Genomic DNA, 27,657 nt, shown 5'->3' with positions numbered 1-27,657 from the left:
CTTCTTTCTACTATCTTGGTTTAGTTGCTCATCACCTATTTATTGTTGGAACTCTGATAATAGCCTCCAAAAGGGTGTCCTTTGCCTGCAGGCTCTCCCCTCAACAATGCACGAGGCCATCAAATTGATCTCTTTAAAACAGATCTTAACATGCCACTCTCCTACTCAAAAATCTTCAGTTGCTCCTGGTTGGCTCTAGGATAACATATAAAATCCTTAGCCTAGCATTTAAATCCTTCTACAATCTGCTCCTCACCTTCCTTTCTGGCCTTATTTCATATTGCTTTTCTTCTTGTAGCTTCTGTTCCAAAATTGCTGCTACCTGGGCACAACGGAACTCATCCTTTCTCTGGGTTTTTGTACAAGCTTCTTTCCCATACCTGGAATGCTCTCCCTCTTCACCACTACCTTAGTAGAATACCTACTTTCCTTCAAAGCACAGCTCAGATAACCTAAATAAAGCCTTTCTTTATTCACCTAAAGCAACCAATGCTCTCTCCTTTATTTTATACCTTGTACTTAACTGTGTACCAGCTGCATCCCAGAGCTGAATGTAATCTTGATGGGAGGGGTTCTTTGATTCTTATCTTTGTATAAGTCCTTCTCTGGCTTTTTTTTTATTTACCCATATTAGGCAAATGATAAATTTTTGTTAATTAGACTTAAACTGAGTTGTATACAGAAAGGGAGGATCCATCAGTAACAGGGCCTTAAGCAAGCATCTCACAAAGTTTCCTAAGGGGTATTGTGGAGACCAAATTGATAAGACTTGGCCATTTGCTTTGATAGGGAGAAAGGGAAGGGAGGGTAATAGACTAAGGATCACTCTGAGATGTTGTACTGCATGAAAACTGGGAAATCAGGAAGAGGGAGGATGGGTTTGGGGGAAGCATCAGTTCTGTAGGGGCAGTGAAGAGAGTGCCGAGCTTAGAGTCAGAAAGATTCATCTTCCTGAATTCAAATGTGGCCTCAGACACTTACTAGCTATGTGACCCTGGGCAAGCCACTTCTCCCTGGTTGCCTCAGTTTCCTCATCTGTTAAATGAACCGGAAAAGCTGAAGAAGTGGCAAACAGCCACTCCAGTATCTCTGCCAAGAAAACCCCAAAAGGGTCATAAAGAGTCAGACTGAAGTACAGCAACAACAGCAGCATCAGTTCCCTGCCAAGATCTTTGCCTAGGAAGGAACAGTACAAAAATGACAAAATAGGGAGTTGAAACCCAAGATAAGTAGGGAGATAATGAGAGCATTTGTTTGCCCTTGATGAGTTCAAGTCATCTGGCCCAGATAAACTACATTCCAAAGTACTGAATGAGCCAACAGATGTGACTGCTGACCCAGCATCAATGACCTTTGTCAAGACTTTGAACAATGAGGGAGATGCTGAAAGACTAGGCAAGGCAAGTGTCCCATTTTCGAAAAAAAGAGTAGAAAATTCAGCCTGCAAGCTATTGGTCAGTGAGCCTGACTTCTTCTATTCCTGGAAAAATTCTAGAATAGATTACAAAAGGAATATCTAGGGAACATTTAGAAAAGGAAATGGTGGAGAGACAGCCTGGCTCCATCAAGGTCAATCCAGAAAAACTTTGTTTCCTTTTTTTGACAGGATTACTAGATGGGTAGATCAGCAGGATGAGATAGATAGACAATAGTTTGCCAAGATTTTAGAAAAACATTTGACAAGGACTCTCACACAATTCTTGTTCACAAGATGAAGAGTTGTTGTGGATTCAGATCTGGTTAAGTGACCAAATGAAAGAGTGGTCATTAAAGTTGGTTTAATGGGCAGCTAAGTGGTGCAGTGGTTAGAGCACCAGCCCTGGGATCAGGAAAACCTAAGTTGAAATCTGACCTCAGATATTTACTAGCTGCATGACCCTGGGTAAAGCATTTAACCCAATTGCCTCAAAAAAAAAAAAATGGGTTGAATCCTGTCTTAACCTTGAACCTTTCTTGGCAGGAAGCCTCAGAGAGAGTGCTTGACTATGTGCTATTTAACATTTTTTTTTAATTAATGCCTTGGGGCAGTTAGGTGGCTCAGTGAATAGAGCACTAGCCCTGGAGTCAGAAGGACCTGAGTTCAAATCCGGCCTCAGACACTTGACACCCTTACTAGCTGTGTGACCTTGGGCAAGTCACTTAACACCAATTTCCCTGCCTTCTCCCCTCCAAAAAAAAAATAATGCCTTAAATAAAAGCATAGATTTTTGCTATTGTCATTGAGTTGTTTCAGTTGTATCCAGATTCTTCATGCCCCCATTTGGGGTTTTCTTGGCAAAAATACTGGAGTGGTTTGCTGTTTCCTTCTCCAGCTCAGGAAACTGAGGCAAACAGAGTGAAGTGACTTTCTGAGGGTCATCAGCTAGTAAGTGTCTGAGGCCAGATTTGAACACAGGAAGATGATTCCAAGCCTAGTGCTCTATCCAGTAAGCCACCCAGCTGCTCCAAAAGCATAGATTACATTTATCAAGTTTGTAGATCACACCAAAGGAGAGATAACAAATATGTTAGATGACAATCAGGATCCAAAATTATCTTGTCAGGTTAGAATATTGAGCCTAATTTGAAAAGATGAAATTTACTAGAGATAAGTGTAAAGCCTTGTAATTATGTTCCAAGAAATCAACTTCACATGGGAAGGGAATGATTCAATAACACTGAGTCAGCAGCTAAAACAGACCGTAATCATGAGAGTGGGAGTTCCCCGCAGATTGCTCTGCTTCCAGCCTAGCTCTTGAAGCCTTCACCTGAGGAAGGAACTCCTGTGGAAAAGAAACCAGCCATCCCCACCAACCACAGGCCACTAATGGGGCAGGCAAGCCAGCTTAACTGAGGCCCCAAGGTACCCTAAGGAGGAGACTGGAGGCAGTATGTACCAGGCAAGTAAAATCACTACTACCACCTAGACCACAATGTCCCTTCAGACCCTGATGGAGACAGCCCCGGAACTTGTACTCAAGAAGCTTGGCAATAGATCATTGGACATTTTCATCTGACTTGAAGCCTTTCATAACTTCTAACTTAATGTCATTAGTCATCATCCTAGGAAGAAAGCCCTTTGGAGAAGAAGCCCGGCACCTGCTCCTGCAGGTGCTACAGCCATCGCTACTGAATATTCAGAAAAGAAATTTCCTGCCACCAAAGTCCTGGGCACTGTCAAATGGTTCAACATTAGAGACTGATCATTTCTTCAGTGGAAATGACATTAGAGAAGAGGCGTTGCCATCTGCTTTATTGCTACATCCTAATGACCAACAGACCTTTTCATACAAGTTGAAAACTTCCATAGATGTTGCCCCTACCTTTAGAATGTGAGTTGCTTTTTTTTTTTTACAAATTTATTTATTTTTAGTTTTCAACATTCACTTCCACAAGTTTTAAATTTTCTCTGCCTCCCTCCCCCAAGATGGCTTGCAATCTGATATAGGCTCTACATATATATAAAATGTGTGCTTTTTGAGAGCAGGGACAGTTTTACTTTTCTATTTGCATGCTTTGCACATAGTGGTTAATAAGTGTTTTATTTATTTATTTTAAAAAACCTAATTGCTTAGCAGAATGCTTTGCAATAGTGAATAATAAATGTTTTATTTATTTATTTAAAAAAACTAATTACCTTAGCAGAATGCTTTGCATATAGTAAGTGCTTAATAAATGCTTTATTTATTTATTTAGATTTTTTTTGGAGGACAATTGGGGTTAAGTGATTTGCCCAAAGTCACACAGCTAGTAGGTGTTAAGTGTCTGAGGCTGGATTTGAACTCAGGTCCTCCTGACTCCAGGGCCAGTGCCACAGGCTCACTGTGCCACCTGGCCACCCCTTTATTTATCTATTTTTAAAAACTCAATTGCTTAGCAGAATGCTTTGCACATAGTAAGTGATTAATAAATATGTTATTTATTCATCCAAAAAAATCTAATTTTCTCAGGCTACATTGAGAGAGCTAGAGCAGTATTCAGAAGGTGACAGTCCCATTGTGCCCTGCCTTGATTAGACCCATCTGGAGTACGGTGTTCTGTTCTGGGGGCTACCTTTTACTAAAGAGATTAGAAAGCTAGAGAGTGCTGAGGAGTATGGCTAGGATGGGGAAGAACTTTAAAATTGAGCCTTATGAAGTCCAGTTGAGGGAACCAGAGATATTTAGCCTAGAGACATTTTAGTTTGGACTTAAGGAAGACATCACCTCTGTCCTCAAGTTGAAAAGTTGTTGATTGGAAGAGTGAATAGATTTATTCTGCTTGGTCCCAGAGGACAATAAGATGGAGATTTAGACAGGATATAAGGGAAAAGGAACTTCATAACAATTTTTGTTGTTGTTGAGTCATGTCCGACTCATTGTGACCCCATTTAGGGTTTTCTTGGCAAAGACACTATTCTGGTTTACCATTTCCTTTTCGGCTCATTTTACAGATGGGGAACTGAGGCAAACAGGGTTAAGTGACTTGCCCAGGATCACACAGCTAATAAGTGTCTGAGGCAGTATTAGAAGTCCTGAAGATGTCTTCCTGATTCCAAACCCAGTGTTTCACCGCCTAGCTGCCTCCATGACAATTAGTATTATTCAAAAGAGAAATGGGTTGTCTCTGGAGGTAATGGGTTCCTCCTCACTGGAAAATATCAAACACATGTTGGATCCCACCTGTGGAGGGTGTTGTAGAAGGGATTTTTGTTCAGTTATGGATTGAATTAGATGCCCTATGAGACCCCTTCCAATCCCAAGATTCTGTGATTCTGTTTTGGAAATCCCCTTGCCAGCCACCATCGACTGACCCATACCATGGTTCCTTACCTGCTCCCTGTCCAACACCCTAGTCCAGGAGTGGGAAACCTATGGCCCTGAGGCCATGCATTCCCCACCTCTGCCCTAGTCCCATCTTCTCAGTCATCTTTATCTTGTAATGTCTGATGGGAAAATGGTGAGTATGATTTTGTACATGTTGAGTTTGAAATGATGGCACAAAACCCAAGTAGACTCAAATACCACTTGATGCCAACTTTGTCTTTTCCATGGACTTCTTCCCTGTTCTAGCCTTCCTGAAACAATAGGGTTGACCAGACTGAGTTCCAGGGTGTTGAAATAAGTCTTACTTCTAATTAGGCCTTCCTTAGGACTCCAAATTTTGTTCTAGGATGTCCCCAGACCCACTGGGAGTTCCTCACAGCCAAACACCTTCCCTACCTTTCACCCTGCTAGCCCTATATGTGCTGTCTCCAGGGCAGAAATAACCTTGACTTGTGACTCAGTCCCAGGTCTTGTGAACCAGTCAGGTTCACACCCCCACCCCACCCCGAAACCCTCCTAACTCCGTGACTGAGGTACGCATGAACTTCTATAACCCCAGAACCTACTGCTTTCTTGAAGACTCCCATTTGGAAAATCAGGAGGTGGATTGGCCCTGGCTCTGAAAGACTGAGGTGGGAGGGAAGAAGGGGCAAGGAGAAGCTGCCCAGAGCCCCTGCAAGTAAACCCTTATTGATGTGATGGGCAGTACGTGCTGGTCCTGGTACTGCTTTGGATGAAATGTCTTTGAGCCTATGGAAATTAAACAGGAGACCTGGGAAAAGGCGAGGGGCTTTATTGGAAGAAAGAGGTGAATCGGAGCTTTACACCTGAGCCATCTGGATTGGTATTGTAGGCTCTCTGGGGTCTGACAGCCCCTCCCTCTTTTCACCACAGCCCACCCCTTGGTTCTTCATATACAAAGTGCCCAGAAGGTGGCAGTAGAAGCTTACCGCCTAGGTACCCTCACCTTCAGACTGGCATCGCAAGGCTGCTAGCTCACACCTGGCCCTCCCCAAAGGGCACTGGTGTGTCTGGGAGACATTCTGAAAGGCTGTGTGTCAATTCCTAGTTAGTGGCAGGGGGGCCACACGGAACCCCAGGAAATCCCCAGGCTAGCTTGGACCCTCTGGGTGCTAGAAGCCTGTAAGCAAATGGATACGAGTGCCCCATTTGCCAACTTTTCCCCCTCCTACCCAAGAAAGACCCAACCCCGGGGCAGCTCAGGATAAACAGATGGGCAGGCTCAAGGGTGAGGACAGACTGGTAGTGAGCCAAGATGGAATCCGTGCCCTGCTACCAGGCTCTTAGTCATCTTCTGCCCCCAGGCAGGAGGGAATCCTGCATCTCAGAAAGAGCTGGGGGATGGATCAGCAGCACCAGGGGAAGCCTGGGGTTTATTATTGCTTTTGGTGGGGGTGGGGTGGCTCAAGCTCAAACAGAAGGGCTGGTACCATCTTGATCCCTACTAACAGTGGGGACAGGCACAGCTGTGTGGATGAGCAGAGGCAGAATGGGTTATGGTTCCCCAGGGCACTGCAACTTCACAGGCCCTTCCTCATGGTAGAAGAAGTGGGGGAACTGAGGAGAAGCCCTGTTAGATAAAGCAGACACTATATGTAGGTGTGTCTATATGCGTGTGTGTGTGTGTGTGTCCCTATATACACTCATGTGAGCAGAAGCAAAGGCTGGTGTGTCTCATTGGGTGTAACTGGGTGTATGCCTTCGGCTGTGGGGTATGTTTGAAGGGGGAAGGCTGACATGGTTTCAGACACAGAGCTAAGGAAAGGTTTAGCCACCTGAGAGCAGAAATGCTAACTGTGTTAAATAAATACTCTGAGGCATCAACAGGAAAGGCTGATATAACTTGGGCATCAACAGAGAAAAGCACATATAGCCACTTATGGCACCAATGCCTGAGAGAGATGAGGGCTTCATATGGACTTGTTAATACAAGAAGGGAGTGAGGACAAAACAGGGCCTTCATACGTCTCTTGTGTGCATTTTGCATATGCTTAGGAATGCATATTGATGTGTTAGGTGTGTTTTGTGTATATGTATGTTTAGGACAGTTCTTACAAATCAGACATGTATGATTACATGTTACCATGTGTTTCTTGTGTGCACATGCATGTTTCTGGGTTGTGTGCGTTTATATGCATGTATGAACACTGGTTACATGTGTCTTCACATGGTTACATACTGACTACAAAGGACTCCTTGGCATCTTCCAAAGAAAAATCTCAGCACACACAGCATCTCCCTAGGCACTAAGATCTACCACAACATGGCGGTACACCAGGGTCTGTCCCTTGAAACTGGGTGCCAGCAGCAGCTGGGCATCACCAGCTGGCACATAGCAGAAGGCCCGGGGGGCCTGTACTGCCAGCTCCTGAAAACGGACAAACTTCTGCCGACCTTCATCCCACTGATAGATCTGGGTAAAGGAGAAGTCGCTGCCCAGGGCCAGGTAACGCCGCTCACCTACAAGGAAGGGCTGCAGGGCCAGGGAGCCCCGAGAGGGCAGGGCTTGTACCTCAGAGAATCGGGTGCCTTCCCAGCGCAGGATTTTAGAGTCGCCAATGTACCGGCTGAGGCAGAGATAGCTGTCTCGGCCAGCACGGAAATGTTTGACTGCTTGGGCATCAGGTACCTGGGACACCTCACCTTGTGCTACAAACTGCTTCTGGGCTCTGCTCCATTGGTAGATGACAGGAGCCTGGGAGCTGCTGGAAACAATTAACCGAGGCTTGCCCTCGCCATCCACAAACTCCAGGTCCGTGTCACGGTGCCAGGCGTGCAGGGCTTGGTGGGAGTAAAAGCCATTCTGGTGCCATCGGTAGAGGCTAGTGGCTCCTGCCTTCGAGCTGTCGGCTATAGCAAAGAACCAGTCGCCTTCAATGCGGAAGGCCTCTAGGTCGTTGGGCTTCCTAACCCGCTCAGGGTCAATATCCTGAAGCTTGTTGAAACGAGTGGTGTTCGGATCCCAGTGGTAAATGTAGGAACCACCAAAAAGCTGGGCTGCCACCATGTACAGCTGGCCATCCACTACCAGTGGCTTGCAGTGCACCGCTGAAGGAGCTGTTCAAGGGAAGAGAAAGCCAGGAAGCACTGTGGAGACCATCCCTGTCTTCTTGCCTCCCCATTCCAGTTGTAAATAGGGCGTCTGTCCATCCTCCCCAGCTATCCCAGCCCACAATCATTTCTCTTCCTTCCCTAAATTCCTAAAGCAGTTACTGCCTTGACCATCATTATTTTCTCATTGATTCATGGATGTTGATCTTATCTCCCCAGACTGAAAATTCCATAAAGGCAGGGGCTGCATTTTATGTCTCTGGATGCCCTGAAATGCCTCGCATTGGGCAGGGCACGGAGTGAACCCCATAACTTTTGGTAGATATTTAGGAGAAAGTAAACTGGTCTGGGGGGGGAAGGAAGGCTTACACCAAAAAACAAGACCCTTTGCATGAATGCCATACACACTAGGAAACAAAGCAATTGTGATTCATTGCATGTCTAGGAATAGCCCTGTTGGAAGTTAGAATGTAAACTCCTTGAAGGCAGGAGTTGCCTTTTTGTATTTGCTATTGTCCAGCTCTTTGGACAATGTCTGGCATATGTTATGCTTAACCAATGCTTCTTCATTTTTTTTTTCACATACAGATAGACCTATGTGTGGACACATCTTTAAAAACACATACACACATGCAGGCATGAACTTCTATGATTATGCAAAGGAAAACCTTATGCACACAAGACAAAATCTGTCTCCATCCTGGTTGCCCTTTTTTTTTTTTTAATGTATTTTTTTTTCCAGTATGGCTTTCCATTTATTTATTTATTTAATTTATATATATATATATATATATTTTTTTTTTTTTTTTTTTTTTTTTTTTTTGCCTTTTGGAGGTTTTTTGGGGTTTTGTGTTTTGCCCAAGGTCACACGGCTAGTTTTTGTGTTAGGTGTCTGATTTGAACTCAGGTCCTCCTGACTCCAGGGCTGGTGATCTATTCACTGCGCCACCTAGCCACCCCCCTGGTTGTCCTTTTGCCAGGGATAAGTCTACCACCCTCTTAAGAGACCATGTCCCTACTCTACTCGTCCTTCTTCCTCAGTACATTGAACACTCATGGTGTTTGTTTGGAGGACTGCCATTTGTTGCTCAAACAGCAATTCTGCCCACAGCCTAAAGCCCTCCTCACTGAATCTCACACCTGTCCCATGGAGAGTCAAGCATGGAGGGCCATCACGGGCTGATTGGCATGCTGCTAGGAGGCTAGAGGGAAGTTGGCTGCCCCCATACCTGGAATTCGGTCAAAGTCACGAAGCTGCCGCTCCACATAGTCCCATTTCAGGATGGTACAGGCACTGGCACTAGGCTGAGCCAGAGCTAAGTAGAGATCACTGGCATAAAGAAAGGGTTCAGCCGACACCGCAGGGAAGGGCAAAGTCTGGTATAGCACGAAATCTGTGAGGAGGAGAAGCAGAGCACTGCAGAGGAGATGTGGGGTGAAGCTGAGAAAGGGGCCCATTGGCCCAGAGACAGAGCAGGTGGGGATGGAAGGGGAGGGATAGACTGGGATGGGTTAATGAGAGGAAAGGCAGAGTAAGAGGAAGGGTAGAACAGAGTGAGTCAGGATGAAAGGAAAGGAGGGGTATGTGGTGGTGACCCAATGCTACAAGGGTGACAAATGTACGGGGGCTTTATGGTGTGTCTGATAGAATAGTGCCCAATGGATGCCCGGGGAAGATGCCCATAGCAAGGTAGCAGGCTGTCTCCTACCAGTTGTGATACAGTCGAACTCTCTGAGTGGGAGGTCCTGCACCTTGTGCTCCTGGAATCTGGGAGGGCTGGAGCAGTAGATGGGAGCCACGGTAGTGTTGGTGTTCGCCAGCCACTCCACCAACCACTTCACTTTGCAGTCGCAGTTCAGTGAGTTGCCCCGAAGGTCCCTGGCCAATGGGAGTGAGAGATTTTGGAGAGGAAGAATGACATTCAGGAGACTGGCTCAAACCTAGACCCTCCCAAGCACAGTTTGTGGACCACTTCTGCCAAGCAAAGGGTCCTTCTAATTCCTACCCTTATTTTATTCTTAGTATTCAATGCCAAATAAAACAAAACCCCTACCTCCTCAGTTTCATGGATTATTTCCTTGGATAAGTAATCATGAATGTGCTTGAGCTTTTAAAGGGGTTCATTTGGGATTTTCTTAATGGATACTCAAATCTCTAAAGAATGATAGGACTATAGGGCTGGGACAGATATGGGCCAGTCCAACATGGAAATCCCCCAGCCTAGGGGCTGCCTAGGGCTGTTTTGTCAGGCCCAGGGTTTATTCATAGGAATATGGAATGGAAACAGGTCTTTGTGAAAAGAAACAAAGACTGTAATAACAATAGTACAAATAGACAAGCAGATAAACTTAAGATGTGCTATTTGAGCCCATGGATTCCAGTTCAATTTCCCCATTTTACAGATGAGGAAACTTACGTATGGTACAGTGAAAAGGGTACAGGTTCTGGGGTCAAATCCTACTTCTGATACCAACTATTTATATGGTCTTTCAAAAGTCATCAAACCTTACTTGTGCCTCTGTTTCCTCATCTGTAAAAGGAAGGGGTTGGACTAGATGTTCTCTGAGGTGTCTTCCAGTTCTAGGTCCATGATCCCATGAAATTTAGAGAGTTTAGGGAACTTGTTCAAGTTCATAAAAGGAATCCTAAGTAACTGGCATTTTCAGAGTGCTTTACATTGAGCTGGGGGTAGGTTCGGGGCTGGACCCCAAATCTCCCTATCTAGTATCTACATCACATGCCATCAATGTCTTACTCTTGTCCATGAAAAAACCACAGGGAAGTTAGACGTATCTGTTTCTTGATGACTCAGTGTTGCTTTATAAACATCAGTTCTATCATGTACTGGGCTGTTATGCAATGCCATCCTCAGGGGCCTACTGAGGCACAAAAGCCCCAATGATAATAGCTGACATTTTGGGTTTGCCAAATGTTTTACTTATGTGGTATTATTCTTGCCCTAACACAATCCGGTGAAGTGGGAGCAACGGGCATATATCAACATTTTACAGAGGAGGAAACTAAGGCTCAAAAAGATTAGATTTGCCCAAAGTCTCACAAGCCAAGCAGTGTCAGAGACAAGATCCAGACCTTTGTCCTCTTGACCCTGGCCCCTCTTTGATCCTCCCAGGACACTCAAGCACCCCTCTCTTTGCTTCTGCCCTAGACATTCCCTGGGGGCCTGAGATGCACTCCCTTCTGACCTGTGCCTCCAAGAATCCTTCTCTTCCTTTAGTAGGCAGCTTGGGCACCAATTTCCACATGAAGCTTTTCCCAACTGAGTTTCTGCCTTCCTTCCAAAATTCCTTTGTATTTAGCTATTCTATATACATTCGTATTTATTAGCTATATATGCTTTCTGTATATATTTTTATATGTACTCATCTCCCCTGTTAGAAGAGGGGAGCCAGCCCCATCAGAGAATGGGTTGGTCCATTCTTTGCACTTGGATTTCTAGTGCCTGAAATATAGTGGGTGCCTGTTGTTGTTCAGTCATGTTCAACTCTGTGACCCCTTTGGAGTTTTCTCAGCAAAGATACTGGATCACTGGATGCAAAAATCACTGAGTGGTCACTGCCTCAGTCAAACTGAGATCTGGTAAAGACCTTAGCTTTAAAAGGCCAGGGTCCCCCACTGCATCCTGGGCCATCTCCAGTTGTCCTGATCTATATCTAGCCACTGGACCCAGATGACTCCGGAGGAGAGGGTGAGGCCAGTGACTTTGCGCAGCCCTTCTTTACTTAAATCCAATTCACTAACAAGTCATGGCATCTCCCCCTTGATGTCATGGTTCTCTTTGAGAACAAAGGACAAACATCAACAACAGGAGTGGTTTGCCATTTCCTTCTCCCATTCATTTTACAGATGAAGAAAGGGAGACAAATAAAGTTAAGTGACTTGCCCAGGGTCATACAGCTAGTACATGTCTGAGGCTGGATTTGAACTCAGGTCTTCCTGACTCCAGGTCCAGAGTTCTAGCCACTATGCCACCTAGTTTAATAAACATTTATTCCCTTCCTTTTTCCTGCCCCTTCAGGAAATGAAGGTTATTCACACACATTCTTTCCCCCCCCATCAGACATTTTAGACAAACCCACCAATGACTTGGGGAAATCCTTTGAGAACTTTATGAGCCACTATTTTACATTCTCCTCTTCTAATTCTGTCCCGCAGATCCCAGCACCCACACTTGCCTATTTCTTTAGGTTTTATCACCCCCCCCATCCCCTAACACTTGCCTTAAAGCAGTTCTTAACCCTTTTTGTGCCACAGACCTCTTTGGTAGTCTGATGAAGCTTGTGGACCCCTTCTCTGAAATGTTTTTAAATGTATACTATAAAATACATAGGATTACAAAAGAAACTAATTAAACTAGTTACCTATATGTGTGTATATAGAGATGTTATATAGATGCTTTTGTTATTTACCTATGCATGTATCTGCACATATACATATATTTGTGTGTGTGTATACATAGACAACACATACATGTATATATACATGCCTATATGTGTATGTACATTTACACACACACACACACACACATATATATATATATATATATATATACACATCTCTCTCTCTTCTTTCTCTCTACCTCTCCTTTCTCTTTCACAGACCCCAAGTTAAGAACCTCTGCCCAAAAGGGAATCTCCCCTCCCAGCCGGAATATCCAAGGCAGAACCATAAGAAAATATGGGAAAGGGGCCTTACAAGTCACTCAAGATGTCCAAGGGTCGGAAGACATCTCTAGGCAGTGTCTGAAGATTATTATTGGCCAATGAGCTGCAAGGGAAAAACAAAAAACCTGAGTCACAGTCAAAGTGATCTAGAAGTTATGAGAGCAACCCCTAGGCATTGGGACTATTTGGTCAAACTCAACCATTCCATCTTTTTCTAGCCCCAGGGAAGGACCTGTTTGTAGGGACCACCATGCAGTGGTGCGCCTGTGTGCACAAACTTGTGGGGGGGGTTATACTTACAGGTGTGTCAAAGACTTGAGGCCCCGGAAGGTGAACCTAGACAGTGCCCAGATGTCGTTGTTCTCAATGAAGCTACAGAAAATAAGAGCTTGGCTCAGTCTGGCATCCTAAATTCAATTCCACCCCTGCTTCTAGCTCATAATCTTAACCCTAGCCAAACTGCAGTTCAGAGTCTCCAAAAAAGTCTACCAATGAGAAATCATGGGACCCTCTGACCCAGGAAAGCTTTAAAAAAAAAAAAAGAATGATAACTGGGATGTTTTTAAGGCAGTTCTCAAAACTTTTTTTTTTTTTTTGCTTACAGCAGAGTATTCTTTGCCATGAAGAATCAAGGCACATTGAACATTTTAAGTTGGTAACAAAGAACAGTTCCTTGGCAGTCAGTGCTCCAGACCCATTAGGCAGACTTCCTCTGCCTCTTTTTACCCTCCCTTTACCTCCCCAGGGCTCTCAGAAAGGGAGGCAACTCCTCACCTCCCTTCCCCTCCCACTGAGTGGATATTGTGACCTTCCCAAATCCCAAGCAGCCCAATACAGCTAGGGGTGGGGGGGAGAAGGGGAGGGCTAGAGATTTGAAAGCACACCCATGGGAAATCTTGAGTTGATAGACTGGTTTCACTGTAGTCATGCACATGATAGGGAAATAGATGAAATGCTCTCTTGAGGATTTTTCCAGACCTAGGTTTCATTGACTTTCACCATCTGACCTTTCATTCCCAACCTTCCCCATCCAATATCCATTCAACCCCACCCAGATCCCAGCTTCCTCCTCCTTCTGTTCCACCCTTTCTCCCTTCTCCCACGCACAGGTACTGCAGATGGGATAGTCCCATGAAGGCATTGTCTCCGATCAGAGTGAACTTGTTGGAATTGAGTAACCTAGAAAAGGAGGCAAAGGAGAAGTTAGGACTGCCAGGTGTGTGCCCATTACCCCAATGCCCCTCCCCAAGTTCTCTGTCTCTCCTCTAAGGCCCTTCCCCACGAGTTAGCCACCACTACTCCCCATTCCACCCAGAGTACCAGTCCAGAGCCCCGGTGGACTTGTGAATAGGTGATCATCAGGTCACTGGGTATTAAGACCAATAAAGTACAACTGTGACAAAATGGATTTGTACCAATTGGTGCTTGGATTTTCTCCTCCCTACCACCATCCATAAAAATAATGGAGAGAGGTTGAGCTTTCTGCATGTCTCTGGGTCCTGAGTTTCCCCCACTTTCCTTTCCCCAGTAACTTTTCTTTCCTCTTTCCATCTGCTACCATCTTGCACACAATTGAATAATGCTTTGGTGTGAGGGGCCGCAAGGCACCTTCTCCTGATTCTCAGTTAACTCTGCAAAGGCTTAAAGAACTAAAGTGGGGGTTCTTACCTTTTTCTATGTCATGGACCCCTTTTCAGGGTTTTTAAATAGTTCAAGGGAATACCAAATTTAAGCCAGAGGTTAGTGAAGATAAGGATGTAATTATTTTTCCCAGAGCCCCTGAAATCTATCCCTGGACCCCCTGGAGGTGGCGTGGTTGTTCAGGCGTGACCCACTCTACATGACCCCATGGACATTGTTTATGGGGTTTTCTTAGCAAAGATACTAAAGTGGTTTGTTATTTCCTTTTTCAGTGTATCCCCATTTTACAGATGAGGAACTGAGGCAAATAGGGGATAAGTGACTTGTTCAAGGTCACACAACTAGTAAGTGTCAGAGGTCACATTTGAACTCAGATCTTCCTGACTCCAGGCTGTCAAGTTAATAACTCCTGAACAACACAGCCCCTTCTAAGTTCTCCTCCTTGTGATAAAGTATTATCCTCCCCACCCCCAAGCCCCTTTAGATTCAAGTCATTCCTCTAGCCAATATGTATTGCTTATTTTATTTTCTGCCTTCTCTCTAAGCCATCATTTCTTGATTCTGAGGCAGCTAGGCAGTACTCAGACTGGATCAGGAAGTCTGAGCTCAAGTCTGTCCTCAAGATACTTACTAGCTGTATAACCTTGAAAAATTCACTTAATCACTGTTTACTTCAATTTCTTCAGCTGTAAAATGGGGGTAACAATAGTACTTACTTCCCAAGGTTGTTGTATGGATCAAATGAAATAATATTTGTAAAGTGCCTGACCTATTTATAGGTCCTTAATAAAGGCTTGTTCCCTTCCTTCTGTTCATCTGAATCGAATGCCTGTCTCTCCTGTGGAAAATGAGAGCTATTCACACACACACACACACACACACCTTTCCCCACCATGCATTTTGGACAAATCCACTGATGACTTGAGCAACCCTTTGGAAACATTGAACCTCTTTAGGGACTGTGACCTTTTTAAAAAATATATATCTAATAATTATATTTCAATATTAATTGTTTCCCTTTGTAGTTTATTTTATTTTATTTTGTGCATTTAACCACACAATTCTGAAATAGGGTTGACTGGCTTCAAAAGCTGGCCAAAGGGGTCCACAACACAAAAACAGGTTGAGAACTTCTGCTCTGGGTGCTGACCCCCAGGACCATCAATCTCCATACCACTCCACCCTTCCTCCACTCTCCAGACCCAGAGCTGTCTCTATCAAAGGCTATGTCTGGTTCTTCGGTCCACCCCACTATTGGTTTCTGGTTTAAAATGCTATTTTCACAGCCACCCCCCTCACCAGCTCTGACCCTAGAGATGCCTCTCTCTCTCTCTCTGGCTCTCCATCTCAGTTCCCACTTCCAAGTGGGTGCCCCCTTGTGCTTCTGTGATAGCACCCACCAGAGAACCAAAACTACAGCCTCTCCTCAAAATCCCCCAAACCCAAAGGTTTCCTGAGGATAGACAGGACTAGTCCGTACAAGAACTGAAGGAGTGGAAGATGAGAGAAAGCTCCATCATGGATCTCCGAAAAGGCTGCATTCACCAGTGTCCTGTGAAGAGGCAATGGGGTCAGGGAGAGAGTGAGTAGCAGGAATTATGCTGTGGGGTGGGGGGTGAAGAGAAGGGGGGTGGGAAGATTGGCTCAGTCCTTTACTGCAATGATCAGTTTCTCAGCTTTCCTTAGCCGAGTCCTTCTTTTTTCCCTGACACCACTTCAGGATTCCACTGTATTCATTCACACCTCCCAAAGTTACCCTTTTCTTCCAGATCTCAAACCCTAGCTTCCCTTTCTTGATACCTACGCCCTCTCCTAGGGCCACTTGGATGCAATCCCTCACCCCCACTCCCTTGTGACATTCCTTGGGAAGCTCCTAAGCTCCTCCCTGTAGACTCACCTATACCTTCTCCCCCCCCCCAATTCTTCCTTACATGTTCACCCTCTTCTCCCTGCCTCCAAAAAGCCTGTGCTCCTCTTACCGCCCACACCCATCAGGAAGAAGCTGTTGCATCATCATGAGCAAACATTTTCATGCCTACTGTGTACAAGGTCCTACAAGTCCTGTGCTAAGTCCTGGAGATACAAATAATAATAGCTGACGTGTGTGTGTATGTGTGTGTGTGTGTGTGTGTATAGTGACAGAAAAGCAACAGTGGATAGAGCAGTGAATCTGCAGTCAAAAAAAATCTAAATTCAAATGTGACCTGAGACACTTTGTTCTCATCCAGTCCTGTCCACCTCTTCATGACCCCATTAGGGGTTTTCTTGGCAAAGATACTCCAGAGTGGTTTGCATTTCCTTCTCCAGTTCATTTTACAGAGGAGGAAACTGAGGCAAATAGGGTTAAATGACCTACCTAGGGTCACACAGGTAGTGTTTGAGGCCAGATTTGAACCAGGAAGGGGAGTTTTCTTGACGCTAGGCCTAGCATTCTATCTACTGTGCCCCTTAGCTGTCCTTAAATACTTACTAATTATATGACCCTGGGCAAGTCATTTAACATCTACCTCAGTTTCCTTCACTGTAAAATCAGGCTAATAATAAATAGCATTTAAGTTTGTGAGATGTTTGTAAAGTATTTTGCAAAGCCTTAAAGTGATATATAAATGCTAGCTGTTATTAGAGCATTTTAAGGCTAAAGAAACACTATTATGTGATCTCATTTGACCCTCACAACAGGTTATTACTGTCCTCATTTTGCAGATGAAGAAATCAAGACAACTGGAGAAAATGTTATCTGAGGCTCAGACATGCTCTCTCTTCTCAAGGAACATCCTAGCAGCCAAGGGGTTAATGCTGGCCAGGATGCTGGAAGTTCAGAAATGAGAGAGAATGGCCAGCATGTCAGGTTGCATTGACCAGCATCAATGTCAAGGAATGGAGCAGGGCAAAACGGGGCTTCCCTTCCCAGATGCATCCCTGTGGAGTGGGCATGCAGGAGGAGCATACACATACATATTCACCACAAGAATATACATGCTTGTGTGGACACACACTCCTGACTCAGAGGGCCTTACACATTTGCTCATGTTTGGTGACACTATACATATTGGATACACACTCTTGGGTTTTTTTCCCTGGTCATGCTTGCTGATCCCCTTATATTCATTCACCCAACTTTAAGCAAGTGCTGGAAGGCACTGTGCTGCATCCTGGAGATAAAAAGATTTTTAAAATGCCACAGACCCCACCCTCCAAGAGCAGCCTCCTTGGTATCTAACTCCTGTTTCTGAGGCTTTGGGATGACAAGGCATCATGCTTGTTCCCCTCTGATGGCAGGTACCTCTTTGGGAAACTCCTGATCTCCTCCCCCCCCAACCTCCCCTATGTTCCCCCCTCTTCATCCCATTTTGCCTGCCCCTAGACTGTGCCTGTTGTTCCCCCATCATCTCTGGTCTTTCCCTCCACTCCCCTCCCCCGTGGCTGGAGCACTCACAGGGAGATGACTTCAGTGGGAAGGTTCTTGGGCACAGCCTTGGAGTCAACGCAGAAGGCAGTGTCCCGGGTACAGGAACAGCTGGGTGGGCATGGGGGAGTCTTGGGGGGCCTCTTGGCATCCCCCAGTAAGACTAGGCAGAAGCCCAGCAAGGACAGCCCCAGAAGCCGATGCCCAGATCCCTGCGGCAATGCCCACAGTCCCAACATGGCTGCAGCTAGAGATTGCCCCCTCTCACCCTTCGCTCCTCACCCACGGGCAATGCCACCCTGGAGGCTCCAAAGGCCCCAAAGGATGCCAGCGTCCCAGGCTGGCACCTCCCCCTGCAGCTCGGATCCCTGCCCGGTGGCCGCAGCTGAGAACTCCCAGGCAGCTGGATCCTCCCTCTCTCTCCCTCCCTCAGCCCCCCGCAGCCCGGCTGCCGCTGCTGCTCCTCCTCCCCTCCCCCTTTCCCCTCCCCCTCCCCCTGCCCCAAGCTGCGCTCTCCAGATTTCCAGCCTCTCCCTTCTGACAGCGGCTCTGCGCTGCCACGCTGCAATCCCCTCTCCCCTAGCCGGGGAGAAGCAAGCGCGGAGTGCGCCGCACTCGGGGACCAGCCCGGCCAGGGGTGGGGTTCGAAGGGACTGCGGCGGGGACAGCGCATGGAGGGAGGGCTCTCAGAGTTAAGAGAGACAGGGAGGGGGAGGCGGAGGGAGTTGGGAAGAGATGTTGCTGCAGTGTGTGGGAAAGCAGGTGTCTCGGGACTGCGTGCGCGCGCGCGCGCGTGTGCGTGTGCGTGTGTGTGTGTGTGTGTGTGTGTGTGTGTGTGTGTGTGTGCCTTTGTCCCTGGTACATACATCTGCGTCTTGCATCTTCTGGAGAGTTTATGCCTGTGCGTACGTGTGTACACGCTTGTCTTCCCCCTGTGTATACATGTGTACACTCGCGTGCTCCATACATGTGCGTGTACATCTGTGTATCTGTTTGAATATGTCTGTGTGTGCATGCATTCACAGGAGGCTGTGTGCCCATGTGTGTGTCTGTGTGTACGCTTACCTGTCCTCCAAATGGGTTATAAGGACTACTAACATTTCTATAGCCCCTTTGTTTTACAAACACTTTTCTCTGCAAACACAATTCAAAGAGACAGGCAGTACAAATATTCATAGCCCCACTTTATAGAAGAGAGAATAAGACTCAGGGACATTAGGTGACTTGTCCAGGTTCACACAACTAAGAAGTGTGGGAGTCAATCAATCAACAAGTATTTTTTGTCCTCGTTCTTCAGTCTCGGTAATCTTGTGGACCATAGCATACCACTGTTGTCCACGAAGTTTTCATGGCAAAGATGCTGGGGTGGTTTTCGATTTTCTTTTCCAGTGGAGTAAGGTAAACAGAGGATAAGTGATTTGCCCAGGGTCACAAAGCTAGTAAGTGTCTGAGGGCAGTTCTGAACTCAGGTCTTCCTGATTCCAAGCCCAGAACTCTATCCTCTGAGCTACCTAGTTGTCACCAACAATATTCCCCCACACCTCCACAGTTTCTACAGTGTTCAGAGTACCCAAGATGGCTTGCTTTGTTTTGTGTGTGGTTTGCTTTAAGAATGTATGTAACAGGGGCTGAGATAACTGGAGGGGGGCATATGTGTGTTCATATGTGTGTTACTGAATAAAATATGTCTTTGTTCAAGGGGCATGATGAGTGGGTGAGAGGACAGAGTCCTTGCTGTTCAGCACATGTGGAATCTGGAATATTTCTGACCCCCTCTCCTCCCCCCAAAAGTCAGCTAGTGGTTTTACTAAAGCCGAGGGTTCTCATAGCTGGGGACCAGTTTGCTTGAGTAAACAAGTATTTCCTCCCTCTTCTAGAACTCTCCAGGATGAGAATATTCTGACCTAAGCAAAGACTCTTTACTAAGGAACAGGTGGCTTTCCTTTCTCTTAAGTCTTCTCCAGTTCAGATTTTCCATGTTATCCCTGTGCCCAATCAGTGTTGTACTTCTACATACAACTCTTCTCTGCTTCTGCCTCACAGACATACAGGCTAAGCTTTCGCCTTTAACAAGATGGGGTTGCCCCATGTCATCACTGCCAACCCATCTGCTTGTGTCCTACTCAATTTGCTCTTGCCTACTTGTGTGACAGGGAGTAGTTGGGGGGGGGGGGGGGGGGGGGGGGGGGGGGGGGGGGCTGGGAGTTGGGGCAGCTGGGCTTCCCACTCGTCCCTGGCACAGCCCTGCCCGGCATACAAAGGGCAGAGTGAGAGCTGCCCCGCCCCCTGGTGATGAGAAGATGAGGGAGGGGGTAAAAGGGGTAGGCTCCCTGGTGTCCATCCATCCCAGAGAGGACATAATAGGGGTCATCTTAGACACAGGCAAGAGTTTCTTAAAGCCTAGGAAAACAGGATTCCTGGGTTCTTTTCTCAAATGGCAGAAAGGGGCAATGATATACCAGAGTAGAGCCCAATCTAAGTCTTCAATGGAAGAAAATGCAAAGGAAGTTATGCTTCTTTCTTCTGGGGGCATAATCTTTTATGTTAGTATTGAACTTAAAAACAATTTTTTATAAGCATCTATTATCTCTGTCCCTCCCCCTGCCCCCTTCATTGCATAGGTTTTTTTTTAAACTAAAAATATACTTCTCATTACAATATGTATAATCATCCAGAAAAACATTCCAATTACAACATTGGCCATGTCCCCCAGAAAAGCATTTCTCATTCTCAACCTTGAGTCTGTCACTTACCTCTCTGTCAGGAGGTTGTAGTATGCTTCATCATCTTCTCTCTGGAACTGTAGTTGGTCATTTCATTGATCAGGGTTCTAAAGTCTTTCAAAGTTGTTTTTCTCTATAATATTGTCACTGTATAAATTATTCTCCTAGTCCCTGCTTACTTCACTCTGCATCAGTTCATAGAGATCTTCCCAATTTCCTCTGAAACAATTAATTTAGTCACTTCTTATGGCAAATAATACTCCAGTGCAGTATAGATCACAATTTGTTTAGCCATTCCTAGGAGGGCACCCCACTAGTTTCTAGTTTGGGGCTATTTTTTGATATATAGCTTCTTTTCCTTTTTCTTTGATCTCTTTGGAATATGGTATATCAGAGTCAAAGGGCATGCACAGTTTGGTAACTTTGGCGGCATAGTTCCAAATTGCTTTCCAGAATTCACAGACGAATTCATAGCTCCACTAACAGTGAACTAGATTGCCTATTCCCCCCCACCCCCGAAGCCCCCCCCCAACATCTGTATTGAATTTACAATCTTCAAAACACTTTCTTCACTTACATTTGATCTTCACACCCACTCTGCAAGGTAGAGAAGGCAGATATTATTATTCATAGTTAAAAGAGGTAGGAAACCAGCTCAGAGATGTGATATGACTTGCTTAAATTTATACAGCTAGTAAGTGGTATAGTTAAAACTAGAACCCCAAAAATCTTGATTCTTCAGTGTTTTTCCCACTATACTATCTGTATGCTGACTCTGACTCTCTCCACCCAAATCAAGGTAGGTGGAGAGAACATAGAGGACATCAATGTAAAGACAGGTAAAAGATTCAAATCTAGAGAAAGAGCTAAACCATTTTGTGTCATGGTTCCATATGGAAACCTGATGAAGCCTGTGAACCCTTTCTCAGAATAATGTCTTTAAATGCATAAAATAAAAAATGTAGTATTACAAAGGAAACTAAAAGTTAGCAAAAATAAAGATATAATCTTCTTCCCATATAAGTTCACAGACCCCCTGAATTCTATCTGAGCATGCTTTGGGGATCTGTGGACATCAAGTTAAGAACCCTTTGTGTAGAGGAGTGGTACTCCTTGGGAACCCAGATCTGAAATAATAGACTATCCACAGTATTATAGAAATAATGTCTGAGATTCAGTTGTCTCCTTTCATAACCATGTCAATCCATCAGACATTCATCTATTGAGGGATTCCATCATATGCAAGGGAATATGCTATAGCTTGATTCAAAGATTGTCCTGCCGTCTAGGAGATCATTGGTCTAACTGAAGAGTCAAGTTCTTGGCTTCACACACAAAACGATAACCAAAAATACAAAGCAGTGAATGATGCCAACGTCAACGGTATGTAAGTGATAGGAGTTCATTCCTGTGGCTTGGAAGTGACTGGAAAGGCTTTTCTGGGAAGGGGAGTTTTTACACAGGTGTTGAAGGATGGGTCAGATTCAAAACATGATCAAGAGGATAAAAGCTGACTGAAGAATAGAATTCATAGTAGGGGGTAATGGGAGACAAGGCTGGAAAAGTAGACTGGGGGAAGATCATACAGAATCATGAATGTTAGCAGGGAATTCTTTTCATCAATCCTCCAGAAATCTCCAAACCCATTAACATGTTGGTGGCTGTTCTCAGAGAAAGGAAAATAGTCTTTCCATCTGTTTTCTATAGTAATCAAAGGAAAATTTTTCATCATATTCTTCCCACAACTTCCCCCAAAAGGTAGTAGATTTGAAAATGTGTGATACCTCCTGTTCATCTGAAGCCTTGACAGGAAGGAGGTAGGATCGTGGATTTAGAGGAAGGAGTAATCTTATCTTTCATTTAGTCTAAAACTCTGCATTTTATAGATGAAGAAATGAAAGCCCAGAAAGGTTGAGTGAATTACTTGCCCAAGGTCCCACAGATAGTAAATGCAGAGCCAGGATTCCATACTAAGGAGAATAATGACCCGGATGGGGTGAGACTTGCTTAGAGTCCTTCAGCAATGTGAAGGATTCAGGACAATAAATTCACAGTCTAATAATTTATGCTACAAACTCCCTCCCCCACCCCCTGCCCCATCTGACTAGATCTCCTGAAAACAAGCTTCTACACAGTTGCAAAGCTCAGGACACTCCCTGGGTCAAAGCCCTCCGGCCCCTAGAGATGCCCACAGGGTCCCCGAGATGCCTTTGGTTCTCCTTGGCTTTCCAGTTGGCCCAGTGCCCCACCTGGCTCCAGCCCAGTGCCCGTGAGTCAGCTGATCAATTCCAATGTTGCCAGGACAACTAGGGGAAGAGGCCCTGGGGAGCTGGCAAGGGTGGGCACTGCAGGCGGCCAGGCTCCCAGCCTCTGGCACCTGGACATGGCTGAAGCAGTATTATTGGGAGGGCAGGGAGTATAGGGCTAGGATTTCTCTTTTCTTCCTCCATTTTTCCTCCCTTCCAACTCCCCTTCCTCCTGCCCCCAACCTTCTCCTGGGACATTTTTCTAACTAGAGACTTGGGCAAATATTTAAAGGGGCAGTTGGAGGGTTGGGGGTGAGGAGCAAACAATGTCTCCCTCTCCTTCTTCCTCTTCTTCAAAACCCTGATGAAGCCTCTTAGGCTCTCTCAGGGGCCAGGAATCCAATTAGTTGCATAACCTCTAGGGCCTGAGTGTACTCTAACTGGGGGTCATAGGTAGGGGAGACAATGCACGTGAAACCAAAGGAACAGGGTGTCAATTTTTAAATCTAAAGACAATACAGTAGTAGTTGGATAAGGGATAGGAATTGGGGAAAGACCTGGAGTTTGGAAAAGTGCATGGCTGGGAAGCAGTTAAAGATGTCAGAAAAAGAGAGGTGAGGTGTGAGGGGGCAGTTGGGAGCGGCAGGTTTAGGACTGGGGAAAATATGCCGAGGAATCTAGGGGGACAATAGAGCTGGAGTGACAGGAGACTAGCCACACTGGGAAAGGAGGGCTAGGTAGTGATTTGGAAGACAGGAATACACCAATCAATCAATCTCCTGTGCTAGGTGCTCTTGGGGGATATGGAAACATAAAAATAATTGCTCACATTAATATAATGCTTTTTACTTCTCTCTTTTGTGCCTCATAATAACCCCATGAGGGGGGGTGCTGTTATGATCCTCATTTCACAAATGAGGAAACTGATACTCAGGGCAAGTAATTTGCTTATGATAAAACAGTTGGTAAGCAGGATTGGAATCTAGGGCTTTCTGACCCCCTCGACTTCACCACGAACCCATGCCAGAGGCTAGAACAGTTCATGTATATTGTTGATCCCAGAAACCTTGGCCTGGGGAAGCCAGAGGGGTGGGGAGACAGGTGGCCCATAGGTTAATGTAGGGTTCTCCCAACCCATCTGACTCCTCACCATCCTTCAAGGCCCAAGTCAAGGCCCACCTCCTCCAGGAAGACCTCCCTGATTACTATCCCCTACTGATCTCACCCTCCTCTCAACTTCTTTACTGCTTACTGACTGGGGCAATCACTGATGCTAGTGTGTGTGTGTGTGTGTGTGTGTGTGTTCTTTCCCAGCTAGGCTCCTTGAAGGCAGAGATTTTGTCTTCTCCCTCCTTTGTACCCTCTTCAGTACAGAGCATAGCAGACATGGGATAAACACTGCCCCTCTAATATAAGATGTGTGAATGGGATCTGAGAAAGACAGCCTGAGGTGGTAGATGCATGGGTAGACTTAAGTCAGAAGATATGAGTTTGAGTCCTGGCTTTGATCTTTACTAATTGGGTGTGAGGTGGCTCAGTGGATAGGATAGGGCATAGAGAGAACTAAGTTCAAACCCTGTTTCAAACATTTACTAGCTGTGTGATCCTGGGCAAGTCACTTAGCTGTTGTCTGCCTCAGTTTCCTCCTCTGAAAAAGGGGGATAATAATGGAACCTACTTCTTAGGATTGCTGTGAAGATAAAATGAAACAAAGTTTATAAGGTACTTTGCAAACTTTAAAGTGTTATATAAATGCTAGCTGCTGGCACCGCTACTGTTGCTACTATAAGAACTACTACTAATACTACTATCACCACCATTAATACTATTATTTTAGCCATTGCTACTAGTATTAGTACTATTGTTATTATTGCCATCACTACTGCTATTGTTACTATTACTTTTGCTACTACTACTACTACTACTACGACTGCAGCTGCTACAACTATCACCACCACTATTGATACGGCTACTTCTACTACCACAACACCTACTTGAGCCTTAGCTTCCCCTTTTGCAAAATGGGGATAATTGTAACTGCATTGCCTGGATCATAGGACTTGGAGGAGAGCCCTTTACATAATCTTTCCTTCAAGGAATTGTTTAGAGGATTAATAGTCTAGCTGGGGAACCAAGAGTAACATATAGGAAGCCACTGGCAAATTGTAAAAGACAGTGTATCACTCAGTTCTCTACTCAAAGGGAGTTTAGAGTCTTAAAGAGCAGGAAGGAACATTTGGATTCCTAGGATTATAGAATTCAGACCTTAGATTGAATCCAGTCTAATCACTGAGGCCCAGAGAAGGGAAGTCACTGGCCCAAGATTACACTGGAAGTAAGTAACCAAGGAAGGATTCAAACCCATATCTTGTGACTCCAAATTCAGGGCTCTTTCCATTGTATGTGAATGCCTTCATTACTGTAGGAAAAGCTCCATGTTGAATGACTCAATAAAGTCAGGGGAAAGGAAGCAGGGAGAATATATGGTGGAGGAGGAGAATCTGACCTCTGTGGGGAACTTGGTGCTTGCCTGAAACCTTTGCAAACAGCCTAATGCCAGGATAATACCCTTGTACCCAGTCTCATTTGAGGGTACTACTTCCCTTAGGGCAGGGGTGGTGAAGCTGCAGCCTCAAGGCCACATGTGGCCCTCTAGGTCCTCAAGTGTGGTCCTTTGGATTCAGTCAAAAGGTCACACTCAAAGATCTAGAAGGCCACATGTGGCCTTGAGGCTGCAGCTTCACCACCCCTATCTTAGGGACTTGGTTTTTAGAACAAAGTCCCTGCAAGTTCGTGTAGGAGAAGAACTAATAGGGGAAATTATAGACATCCAGCTGTGCCAGGGACCCTGTTACCCAAGCCTCCCAATTCTGGAATAACAGGGCAATGCCCTGATGGCTGAAGAACAGGGGCAATTGCCAACAGGAAGGGTAGGAACAACAAAAGAGACACCCTGGGTATGTGGAACACATTCCTTAAGGCCACGTTTACTCAGCTTGAACTTCATGCTGGTTTGCAACACCCAGGAGGGTTTTTGTGTCGCAGGATGAGAGCCCTTAGGCACTCAAACTCTGAATTATCAGACGCTTTGATTTTGGAGAGTCAGGAACAAACAGGCTTCAAAGTTGAGGGCTTGGCTTGGGTTCTGAAATGCCACACCACCTCCATTGTCTGATGTAATATATAAGGTTCCTGGACCAGGAGGCTGGAGGTGTGAGGAAGGCAAAAGCCTGAAGCAACATGGATGTGGGAACCAAAGAGGCTTTGATGGAGAGTGCACTTCCACCACCGGTAAGAGGAGCTCTGGGGAGGATGAGAAAGGGCCCCCAGCCAGGAAGCCACAGTACAATGGGACTGAGGGCTCTCCACCAACACCCACAAACCCATACTCCAGGCTAGAGCATTTCATGTACCTTTGTTGTCCCCAGAAGCCTGGCACAGGTGTTGACTTGGGGCAACCAGGGGTGGGGACACAGGGAATATGTGTCTTGGTGTATGGCTCTCCCCCCACCTGTCTGACTCCTAGCTGTCCTTCAAGGCTCAAGTCAAGTCCTATCTTTTCCATGAAGCCCATCCCTGGTTACTATCCTCTTGATGATTTCTCCTTTCTCTCAATTCCTTCACTACTTTCCTAACTAGGACAATTTCTGGTGCCATTGAATGTTTATAGGTATGTGTGTGTGCGTGCATGAGCGCGCGCTCATGTGTGTGTGTGTGTGTGTGTGTGTGTGTGTGTTTTCAGCTAGACTCCTTGACTACAGAGATTCTGTTTTCTGCCTCCTTTTTATCCTTTTCAAGACCTAGCAGTATAGTGCATATAGTGCAAAGATAAATTCTTGGTGATTGGTCAATTAACACCTAAGAGATGTCTTTCAGACTCTCCTTAAGCAGGGTAAAAGACTGGGCAATCTCAGGGATAGGGATAGGATAGCAAAAAATCAACAACAAAGAAATGAATAGAAAAGAAAAAAAGATACATTAAAGTATCTTTTGTAAAAACGCAGATGAAAGAACAGAAGGGAAAGCAAAAAGAAGCACAGATAAGCAGGACAGCTTTGAAATGTACAAGTTGAATTGATTGAATACTTTAAAAGAAAGCAAGCTGTTTATAACAGTGATCTGTAGTTTCTAGTACAATCTTGGTTTTTTTGTTCTACTGTATATATGGAAATGCTTATTTTTACCTGATGTTTTTAAAGTTCAGAATAAAGGTAATTTTTTTTAAAAGAATGGGGATCCTTGCTGACTGACATGAGTGGCCAAGTGGCAGTGCTGGTGGGGTAGTCAAGACCCCCAACTTTGACTATGATTTCCCTCTTCCCATAACAGGACTACTCGGTCACTCCTCAAGGCCGGTTTAAAATACCCTGCTGCCCTCTGCACCTCAAAAGGCTACTCATCATCGTGGTGGTTGTGGTGTTGGTGGTGGTTGTGGTGCTAGGAGCCCTGCTCATGGGGCTACATATGAGTCAGAAGCACACAGAGATGGTGAGGGGGTGCTGGAGGCCTGGCAGCTTGGAAGCGGGCTGCCAGGATGGGCAGGGAGGGCTGTGCAGGTGAAGTTTGGTTTGGGATGATGGGGCAGGCACTGTGAACAGAAGATCATGGGCCCATTGAGAGGGTTGAGCAGGGAAGGCAAGGGATTTGGAAAGGCTGGAAGAATGGGCACAGAGCAGGCAGCAGAAAGAACAGACACAATTTGACCTGATTAAAGAATATCAGAGTTGGCACCCTCCAACCCTCTCCACACCAGCTCAGGTCCTCTACTCAGTTCATTCTCTCTGGGTAGCATAAATGGGGTGGACACTGCCCATAGACCATCTGGAGGCTGCACTTGGGAAAAGTAGTTGGGATTGGGTAAAGACTGTGAAAGGATAAAAGAAGAAGAAGCCCACATGAAATGAGAAGTCAAGGCAGAACTGACAGATGATGTGAAATTCTCTAGGTCCTGGAGATGAGCATCGGGGGGCCAGATGCCCAGCAGCGCCTGGCCCTCAGCAGGCAAGAGGGAACTGTCTCTACCTTCTCTGTTGGTTCCTCTGGCACTGTAGTGTATGATTACTATCGGGTATGTGAGAGATGCCGAAGGGCTGGTGTTAACT

At 45.6% G+C, this 27,657-nt stretch overlaps 2 protein-coding genes across 2 annotated transcripts in view; one reads left to right on the top strand and one right to left on the bottom strand.

The window, feature by feature from the left end:
* Positions 1–5,562: 5,562 nt before the first annotated feature.
* Positions 5,563–18,031, bottom strand: LGI3 (leucine rich repeat LGI family member 3). The gene is made up of 8 exons (XM_069075711.1): positions 17,617–18,031; positions 15,661–15,732; positions 13,647–13,718; positions 12,840–12,911; positions 12,571–12,642; positions 9,566–9,735; positions 9,086–9,250; positions 5,563–7,862 (listed from the first exon to the last, which is right to left on the bottom strand). Exons 1-8 carry the CDS (start codon positions 17,823–17,825, stop codon positions 7,045–7,047), a joined length of 1,650 nt encoding a protein of 549 aa, XP_068931812.1. The 5' UTR covers positions 17,826–18,031; the 3' UTR covers positions 5,563–7,044.
* Positions 18,032–25,741: 7,710 nt separating this feature from the next.
* SFTPC (surfactant protein C) overlaps positions 25,742–27,657 on the top strand; it is a 3,303-nt gene continuing 1,387 nt past the window's right edge. The window contains exons 1-3 of the mRNA XM_069075712.1: positions 25,742–25,846; positions 26,885–27,043; positions 27,501–27,623. Coding sequence (XP_068931813.1) covers positions 25,796–25,846; positions 26,885–27,043; positions 27,501–27,623 — 333 coding nt within the window. The 5' untranslated portion in view covers positions 25,742–25,795. The remainder of the gene's footprint in view (positions 25,847–26,884; positions 27,044–27,500; positions 27,624–27,657) is intronic.

The sequence above is a fragment of the Petaurus breviceps genome, unplaced genomic scaffold, assembly GCF_028583685.1.
Source record: "Petaurus breviceps papuanus isolate PSGF00001 unplaced genomic scaffold, PetGlider_PUasm1.0 90919, whole genome shotgun sequence".
In the NCBI taxonomy this organism is placed as follows: domain Eukaryota; kingdom Metazoa; phylum Chordata; class Mammalia; order Diprotodontia; family Petauridae; genus Petaurus; species Petaurus breviceps.
The sequence above is the reverse complement of the archived record's forward strand: the minus strand, read 5'-3'. Positions and strand labels throughout refer to the sequence as shown.